At 39.2% G+C, this 10,259-nt stretch overlaps 1 protein-coding gene across 1 annotated transcript; it reads left to right on the top strand.

Annotated features, from left to right (window-relative positions):
* The first annotated feature begins 674 nt into the window (after nucleotides 1–674).
* LOC115763758 lies at nucleotides 675–1,504 on the top strand. Its single transcript, XM_030706472.1, has 2 exons — nucleotides 675–808; nucleotides 873–1,504. The coding sequence occupies exons 1-2, from the start codon at nucleotides 757–759 to the stop codon at nucleotides 1,274–1,276; spliced, it is 456 nt and encodes a 151-aa protein (XP_030562332.1). The 5' UTR covers nucleotides 675–756; the 3' UTR covers nucleotides 1,277–1,504.
* Nucleotides 1,505–10,259: the final 8,755 nt, after the last annotated feature.

The following is a 10,259-nucleotide window of genomic DNA, read 5'->3' on the forward strand; positions in this document are numbered from 1 at the left end:
ATGTCAAGTTTGGTGACTCTAGCTCTTATTATTTACCAAAATTGCCCAAAAAACAGGATATCGATATCAATTTTTATCGATTGCTTGGAAACGGAGTAAGCTCTCGATTATCAGAAACAAGTCTCTAGCTCTTATAGGTTCTGAGATCCTTGCGTTCATACATACGGACGGACAGACATACGGACATGGCTAGATCGACTTGGCTATTCATGCTGATCAAGAATATATATACTTTATGGGGTCGGAGAAGCTTCCTTCCGCCTGTTATACCCATTTTTAATGGGTTCAGGGTATAAAAACTGAAGGAACCTTTCAGGCCATGTGGACACCAAAACCTTTGACTAACCTATAGATAGAGTACTACTCATCCCAAATCCAATCCAAGGGTTTTGGCAAAGTCAATAATAAAATGTGTGTACATCTCAATGGCAGGGTGTAATCGCCAAAAGAAGCTGAATTGCAAAAAAGTTGTCGCACTTGTGCGACAACAGCTGCAACAACAAGAAACAAATTCAATCGAGTTGGTAAAACAATTGTCAATGCGCCAATTTAAATGGATTTAGTTTAAGGAGCGACAACAACGCGTCTCAAAATTGCGAAAACGCGTCGAAGCTTGCTTTGAAAAACATGTCAAAAGAAAAAGTATTATATAAACTTCGCCCAGCAATAAGTAGCAGTCCTTGAATTAATCAGGCAACATTTACGACAGCTCCGAGACAGAAAACTTCGAAAGCATATATTGATTCAGAAATTTAGATGATGATGCAGCTGCATTTGCTGTGCATTTGGTGGCTGAGCCAATGTTTGGGTAAGTGCTGCAGTTGCTTCAGTGCTAGAGTGCTGCCGAAATCAGCTCAATTGAATGCCCACAGCTTGGAAAATAAACGGACATTGCCTCAGGCAATCGCTGCGTGCGGAGGCAGCAGCTGAGGCGCTTGCCACACGCCACATGTGGCAGCCATCGCGGCCAGCCACTGGCTGGTTGCCCAACACAGGCAGCTGCGCGGGCCCAACAGCTTTGCGGCGCACAGCTGAAAGCCATGTGGCAGCAGGCAACCAGCTGCATGGCTCCAATGCAACAGTCGCCTGGACAGCGGCTCCCGCGGTGAGCAGAGCTAATTATGTCTATCAATGCGCCGCCAAGCGTGTGGCAGATCCATTGCCAGATTCCACCGCAGCCAGAGCCAACCCTTCCCATCAGCTGCGGCGGCAGCAGCAACAGTTGACAGTGCCTGCATTTGTGCTGCAGCTGGCTAATATTTGGAGCGGAACTTAAGCACGACAAGAAATCAAGTTGAGATTCGCTTGTTCAACTATATTTTATAGCATTTTTATTGTTGTGCTACATGGAAAATATAATACAAGCTGTTGTTCAATGTTAAATATATAGCCACAAAAAGGCTAGAAAGAAACACACTTGAAGATAACCGGCTAAAAAGAGGCAATTTTTTCCATGGTATTTTACATATGTATATACTAATGTATGATTAATAAAGATAAATAGCCAAATATTAAATAACCTCGATATAAAGTATTTATATTCTTTTACCCTTAACAAAATTGAAGCACATCTGAACATTTAAGATAATTTTATGCTTTCCACCAAACCATTTTTAAAGTAGAACAAATTTCCGTTCGAGTTTTAATTCGGTTGAGTTTTGAGAAAATTGTTAAGTCTTCCCTACGAGCTGAGAAATAAATCCGATTTGCGTATTAATTAATTAGCAAGCCTCTTGCCAACAGCTACAGGTATAAACCTGTTTTTAGCTATCGAGAATTTATATATATATTTGGTAAGATACATAAATAAACCAAAGTATAAAAATAGAAGCCTTAAAAATGGTAGACTGCTGTGATTGAAGTGCTGATAAAAGCCAGTTTCAACGCGCACACATGTATGTGTTATTTTTGTCAGATGTTTGGCCTGTTTTGCACAAAATGTACACTAAAATATTCGCACACACACATACACACTGACTGCGAAAAGGTAGCGCATGTCATAAACAAAGCTGACAATAAAATGTGTAGCAGCCAGTCGCTACTTTGTCGCACTGTCTGCTCTGGGGGAGAGTGGATGGAGGGATTGGATATTGGTTAAGTTATACACACACACACACACACACACACACACACACACACACACACACACACACACACACACACACACACACACACACACACACACACACACACACACACACACACACACACACACACACACACACACACACACACACACACACACACACACACACACACACACACACACACACACACACACACACACACACACACACACACACACACACACACACACACACACACACACACACACACACACACACACACACACACACACACACACACACACACACACACACACACACACACACACACACACACACACACACACACACACACACACACACACACACACACACACACACACACACACACACACACACACACACACAAACACACACCAAAAAACACACACATACACACACACACACACATGCACGCATCTAGCTGCCATTACTTGGCATGCTTTAAGCGTAGTTGCGAATTTTGCAAAATGTTATGGCTGCTGCTGCCGTAGCCAAATCCCACCCCACTTCCCATTCCGCAGCATATCACCCACCTAGGCAGGTGCAGCAGCAGCTAGGCAATTGGAAAATGGAAAATGGCGGCACAGCTTATTCTAATGGCGTTACGACGTTTTAGCTGCAATTTCAGAGGGCAGCATTAGTCAGAGTCAGTCCCCCCTCAGCAATTTTGTTAATTTTCCAACCGCTTTGCGCGCATATCGCGCGCGCCCATAGTTTTAATTAAGCCAAAGCCAAAGGACTGTTGAAGTGTGCGTACTTGTATGTGTACGTGTGCTTGTGTGTATGCACAAAACAAACACATAGCAGACATTTTTGCTATTCATGCACCGGCGCCCAGTTGCCTTTTCATTCATTCAAAATGCCAAACACAATTCAAAAAATGTGTTACTATTTTGTCTGCTTCTCTATTTCCCTCTCTATCCCACTCTCTCTCTCTCTCTCTTTCTCTGTGTATGTGTTTGAAGAGGCCAAATGTGTTTGGGCCCCCTTGCGGTATTATTTTGCAGCACTCGCTTCACATCATTTGAAAAAAGGAGCAAATGCCAGTTTCTGCTAAAGCTGATGCTTGCTGCGGCTGGCTGGGAGATTAAAATGCCTGAGGCTTGAAAGGCAGCGAGCATCTTTTATGTTTTATTAGTCACGTGTAATTGAAATATGCACGTTATAATATGTGAGCCACATGAAAAACTCACTCCATTAGAAGTTCATTTGGCAGCGCCCATTTATGGGCATAATTAAGTCTGTGAGTCTCTACTTTTATTTCCATTAGCAACAACTCTTAGCACACACTTCAGCACGCATTGCTTGACTGTGATGTGAATGTCCGTTATGTCTACTATTTTTTGCAGTCCCGAATTTCGCAACCTTCTACCCAGATATGCCTCGGCTAAGCTTAAAAATATATAAATACATATATACATATATTTTGCAGAGTCAACGTTCTATACACATGGGTGTGCATATGCGCTACATTTTGGTACTTACGCTTTACCTGTAGTCACACATTTTTCTCTCCATTTTTCACATGCAAAATATGCATTTTTCGCAGGAATTCCTGTCAATTTTTATTGTCAAATAAATTGTGCAGAATTTAAGAGCTCTTTCAGCATATGCTGGACTGGGAGCTGCCCTGTAACGACTGTAGTATACTAAATGTGCTCTATTCTCCACAAATATCTGAAACTGCCTTCAACTGCATCCGTATGCTTTAAATATACCCCATTTGTTTTAAATAAGTTTATAGGGCATCAGCATAAAACCAAGCCAGCAAGAAGGCAACAATGCAACATTTTCTGTTATTTTCCAGCATCAAAATTATAGAAATACATATACGAGAATATATTGCAGCAGCAGCGCATTGAGTATCGTTTTAATTATGCAAGAAACCATAGAAATTGTATTTTTAAAATGTTTATTTCGATTATTTTGCTATCTCTTTGTTATTTGTGTGTTAGACAAATTTGCTTTGTTGCTTTTCAATTAAACTTGTAGATTGGAAAACTCTCGTGTATTTGCCAAAGACAAATCGCCCAACTGCAATAATAAGAGCTGCAGGCAAAGCCAAGGTAGATTTGTTATTTTTCGTCGCTGTTGGTGTTGTGATAGCTGAGAAAAAATATTAAAAAAGTTTAGCCATGAGCAAGATTTATATTCTTAATCCAAATAATGTCAAAAAGCCACAAAACAAGCGACAGGCGCATAAAACAACTTAGCAAATGAGCCCAGCACGCACACACGCACACACATACACGCGCGCACACAACACACATAGCAAAAACCTAAGAAAAATGTTATTTATTGTTATTACGAAAATAAATAAGCAGCCAGGCCAGGGCAGCGCACAAGGCGCCTGCCAAGCCCCTCACAAATGCAGCACACAAAAATGTGGAAAAATAAAAGCGTAGAAATTAAACAACTGGACACACACACACGAGCGCACACATACGTAGCAAATAGCTACGGCAGCCATTTTATATGCCATTACAGTGTAAATAAAGTATTGTTTATGTGTGCAGGCGCCGTTGTGTGTGCGGGTGTGTGTGTGTGTGTGTGTGTGTGCTTATTGGCAAGCTGTGTGCCAGTTACATTTACTTAATAGCCTGTGTCAAACTTGTACTTTTTATAGGTCAGCTAGCGGCAGGGGCCGCTGGTTGGGGCAAGGCAAACCAAGCCAATGGCATTGCGATTATTGTAACAAAGTTCGAAGTACGCCCGATAAACCCAGAAGCAACACTTTATCAATGGTGGCCACAATACTCGTAAAGCTGTCCTCAAATTATTTATAGACTTGATTGGGTGAGTACACGACAGACTACCATAGAAACCCAACAAAAACTAATTACGAGTTATATGAGTATGAAATAATTGTGTGGAAGAGTATAAAATGAAATAAAAATTAAATTTAAAATTTTTATATTTCAAACTAAACACTGTGCCTAACAATTGTAATAGTCAATCCGCTCGGTTAGAGTATATTTTAAATATATAGTCCAGGATTGAACCAAAATTCATGTATTGATATTCATATATGAATGTTTTTATGTTTTTCATTTGGCCTTATGAAAATATAATCAAATATTTCAAAATCACTGAAAACTGTGCCATAAAAAATTAAAAAAAATTGCAGAATATTACCTGTTTAGTTGTTACCTGGAACAGTTCCATTCTGTTTCGCGAGCTTCCATTGTACTTTATTTGAAATTTTATTTTTAAATGTATTAACTGTTCCTACTGCAATTGAGAAACATTGATATTTATATTATTTTTACTAAATTCGATACGATGAGAAGATTCCCAGCATTAAACAGTAAAACTTCTCTTAAATTTCTTATCAGCCTCAGGGAAAAAACAGTTGAAATAAATACAGCAGTGCTTGGAATATACAATGTACTATCAGTATTGTTAGCCTTTTATGGCTTTGCATATTATGTTTATTTTGTTGCATAAATACATTTTTGGTTTTCAGCTTTTCCTTGCATCAATTTGCCTAATATAGAAAATTAGGTAGATAATATTTACATTTTATTGCACAGAAAATTCAATTTATGTAATTTACTAAGATAACTAAGGTTTTCAATTTGTTTTTAAGTTGATTAGAATGACAATCGATTGGCACACACACACACACACGTACACCAGACACTCAGCTGTCATAAGTGTTAAATAAAAGGGCTTTAATCTATTGCTCATTTTTGTTCAGTCCACAGCCCTGAGCAGCCCTCAAACAATCTCAGCCTACTCCTTTCACTTCATGTCTGATTTCTGCATTTTTCTCCAATTTTCACCCCCTCTCTCGTACTCTCCCTGTCTCCCTCTCTCTCTCACCCTTGTACCTAGACTAATCTCTTTTAAGTTTGTCTCGCGTTCTTTGAACTTTGCACATGTTGCACGTATCTTCACATACATACACATTTCGATGTCAGCAGCTTATCAGACAGACTCACGCACCACACCACGGCCAAATACACACACACTAAAAAGGCCTCGCACACTCAGACATCAGAGCAGCAGGAGAGCTCCTAAATGTAAGCTTTGTTTGTTTTTCATTAGTTGTCAGCACGCCGAGGTCTTGACCTCACCACATCCAATTTCCACCCGCCCCCTACATAACTTCCCGCTCGAATTTTACTTGCTTCTTGTTTTCTTCAGTTCAGTTCTTTCACATGCCTTGTCTGTGCATAGATTTCTTACATTGCCAGAACTTTGCCTTTTCCTTTAGTAGTCGGCATTTATTTAGACGATATGTAGTCAAGCATGTTTTGTCTAATTATATACTCAATTTCTTTGTCATATTCTTATATATTTGTACATTGTCAGATTAAAGACCTCAAAGTTTCGAACTGATATCGACTTCCGCAAGGCTCCCGACCAGGGGATACCCTAAACCCTCTTCTTCCAACATCAAATGCGTATATATATTCTATTTTAGAAGTTATATGTCAAGTTTGGTGACTCTAGCTCTTATTATTTACCAAAATTGCCCAAAAAACAGGATATCGATATAGATTTTTATCGATTGCTTGGAAACGGAGTAAGTTATCGATTATCGGAAACAAACTCGATCTGCGCGGGAACTAGGAGCATCTACATCTATAGGCTCTGAGATCCTTGCGTTCATACATACGGGCGGACGGACGGACGGACGGACAGACGCACATGGCTAGATCGACTCGGCTATTAATGCTGATCAAGAATATATATACTTTATGGGGTCGGAGATGCTTCCTTCTGCCTGTTACATACATTTGGATTTTGCACAAATACAATATACCCTTGTACCCATTTTTAATGGGTCCAGGGTATAAAAAGGGTAGCCCTACAGGATTGGCCGTCATTTACTCAAGATATAGATATTTAATAAAACAAAATGGACAACAATTATAGTTCCAGTAGTATTAACATCATTTTAATTGAAATATTAAAAAAAATATCAATTAAAATAAAGAAACAACAACTACCTAACTGTTCCGAGAAATAAATAAATAATAAACATAAATAACCTGCTTTAATTTATTGGCAAGCATAAATATATGCTGTCATACTGGAAATTCTATACATACTGCAATCGCTTTTAATGTTGAATGTGAAAATAGGCAATGATTTGTTTTAAATTTAGATTCTAAGATTTTTTCAAAAACTTCAAGTGGCCATAGCTCGAGCTTCAAGGTAAGGCAAAGTTTTTGCAACACATATTTGAAGTTTCTTTCATAAACAAAAATTTAGTTCATTTGATTTATTTCTATCTGATTTGTCCACTGTGAATGTTAATTTTGTGAATGTAAATCAATTAAATTAAAATAGACAACATGAAATTGTAAGTACTTATTATATAGTGCTGCCAGCTTTGAAAACAGTTGTCCTGCTGAGACGTCCTGAATCAAATTCCCTTTCCCCAACTTGGGGTTAATACCAGATCGCATTAAAATTTGTATGAATGGGTTGATTTGGGGTGATCCGCAAATAGCGCTGCAAGATGAATCAGACAAAACAAAAATTTGTTAATATGAGTGTGATGTTTATATATGTATGTTTCTGTTATTATACAAAATGCTAAGCTTAACAAATAATTATAATATATATAGAGAATACCAGACCTTATTTAAATAAATAAACAAGTTGAATAATTTATTTGTATGGTCTAAAGTAGGCCGTCGAAACGCACAGTTACTTTTTACGGCTGCAGAGCGGAAGTATGCTAGAATTTGTATACAATAATACATTTTCAATTTATAGGCTTTAATTGAAATGCTCAAAAGTATGCCACATATGTTTATAGAAATGGCAATAATAATTCTACCCAGTTTCAGCATCCGATTTTAAAACCTCGTTTACATTAAAACATTAAAGAAGCAAAATAATAACACACATTTTCCACATTTCCGGAAACCTCGTCTTAGCGTTCACCTGCATCACATAACTATCGTGAAAATTTCGGCTTCCCAGCTCTTACGGTTCGGTCAATGCGTTGATCACCAATCAGTCAGTCAGGAAAAAAATGTTATATATATATATATCAATATGTATACCTGTATTTGTTCTGTATACTATTGTGTTCCTCGACCTCCTTGTTAGTCAATGTCGCCTCAGCAGCTGTTGGACTTTTGTAAGACTTGTTACGGCCTGTGGCATTAATTAAAATGCAAATAACTGTTTTCAATTAGATTATAATTCGCTCGTTATGGGCGTCAATGACTAATTATGCGCGTGGGCGTGGCATGATTGGAATGTTGTTGAATAAGTTTATCGATTATTGAGCTTAGTTAATGAAATCACTGAGCAAACGCTGTCTAGGCAAGCACGCAACGCGCTCAGGCCAATATCAAGCATACGCCATATGGCAAAACTCATTGACTTCTGGCCACACGCACACACTCGCACGCACACTCGCAGACACACACAGGCACACACGCACACACTTAACCAAAATGAAAATGTTTAGTCAACTGTAGCTGATCTCAGTCCACGCTAATGGCAGCTGCTGCCCACACTGCCATAATAAAAATAGCAACAACAGCAACAACAGCAATAACAAAAATGGAAAACTCGTATTTTCCGAGAGCTGTGTTGGCATGTGGCCACTGGGCTCATGGAAATTTCATAGACATGCCGGAACCTCATGCTCCAGGCAGCTCAGGTTTCCAGCTGTCTAACTGCCCGCAATTACTCACACTTGACCGGGGTCTCGACTGTATAACCTGCCGGAGTTGCTGCTCCTGGTGCTGGTGACGCTTGCTTCTGCTTGGGCAGGTAAATTGCAATTTTAGTCGCAGGTCTTCGTCAATCGAGTTACATTTAGCCCAAGAGCGGCGCCCAAAAAAGTATGCAGCGAAACATTTTGTAATTTGCGTACAACGCAAATTTAAATTTAATTGCTTTTATTTTTTATGTTTTGTATTTGTTTGGTATGTGTGAATGCCAATATTATGCTGTAATATTTATTTTTACAGTGCAATTCATCCAATAGTCTTTAATGTTCCAAAAAAAGAGAAATAAGTTAACTTGGCGTAGGCAAGGCTGATCTTTAGTAGATGTTAGATGAGATAAAATCAAATCAAAGTCCTGTGCAAATAGTATAATCGAATCGACGCACTTTTTAAGAAATAAAAATATCATATGGAGGATATCAAATCGGAATTCTAGAGTTTTACTTTTAGTAAATTGAAGTAAATTCAAGAGCAACAACTTTTGTGATTAAAGCAAACAGACTCGCATGCAATAGCAATAATTAAGAGCACCGTTGAAGAGCGCAGGCTACGCTGTTGAGCTCTCACTCGCTCTTGCCCAGCATTTCACTCACTTGATGCGCTCTCTCTCTGCAGCAGCTCTTGCTGCACAAAAAGCTTTCAATGGAGCTTTTGCGCTCAGCACTCAAAATGGGGTTGAGTTTTTAGTTAAAAAAAAAGGATGCTGTGAGCAATTTTCTGTTTTTCGAGCAGCGGCTCAGCATGTTGCGGCCTCTCTTTCACGCTCCTCCTCTCACTATGGCTGCTTCACTCACTCGCTGAGCCGTTTTGAGTCTTTAGCTGCGGCAAAGTTTGTCGCATTGAGTGGCCATTGAGTCAAGTGTTCGCACTTGTTTTTGCCTTTGCCTTTGCCCGCACTTCAAGCAGAGCCTTGTGTTTTTTTCCCTCTTATTATACCCAGAACCCATTAAAAATGGGTATAAGGGTATATTGTATTTGTGCAAAATTCAAATGTATGTAACAGGCAGAAGGAAGCATCTCCGACCCCATAAAGTATATATATTCTTGATCAGCACCAATAGCCGAGTCGATCTAGCCATGTCCGTCTGTCTGTCCGTCCGTCCGTCCGTATGTATGAACGCAAGGATCTCAGAACCTATAAGAGCTAGAGACTTGAAATTTTATATGTAGATGCTCCTAGTTCCCGCGCAGATCGAGTTTGTCTCCGATAGTCGATAACTTACTCCGTTTCCAAGCAATCGATAAGAATCGATATCCTGTTCTTTGGGCAATTTTGGTAAATAATAAGAGCTAGAGTCACCAAACTTGACACATAGCTTCTAAAATAAAATATATATATGCATTTGATGTTGGAAGAAGAGGGTTCAGGGTATCCCCTAGTCGGGAGCTCCCGACTAGAACCTCTTACTTGTTTTTGTTTTTGTTGTTGCCGCCATTGTTGTTGTTG

The sequence above is a fragment of the Drosophila novamexicana genome, unplaced genomic scaffold, assembly GCF_003285875.2.
Source record: "Drosophila novamexicana strain 15010-1031.04,08,12 unplaced genomic scaffold, DnovRS2.1 tig00000770-arrow-pilon, whole genome shotgun sequence".
In the NCBI taxonomy this organism is placed as follows: domain Eukaryota; kingdom Metazoa; phylum Arthropoda; class Insecta; order Diptera; family Drosophilidae; genus Drosophila; species Drosophila novamexicana.

Coding starts and splice junctions, on each gene's coding strand:
- LOC115763758 (XM_030706472.1), top strand. CDS start 757: ATGATGATGCAGCTGCATTTGCTGTGCATTTGGTGGCTGAGCCAATGT. Junction 809..872: donor GTGGCTGAGCCAATGTTTGG/GTAAGTGCTGCA, acceptor GAATGCCCACAG/CTTGGAAAATAAACGGACAT.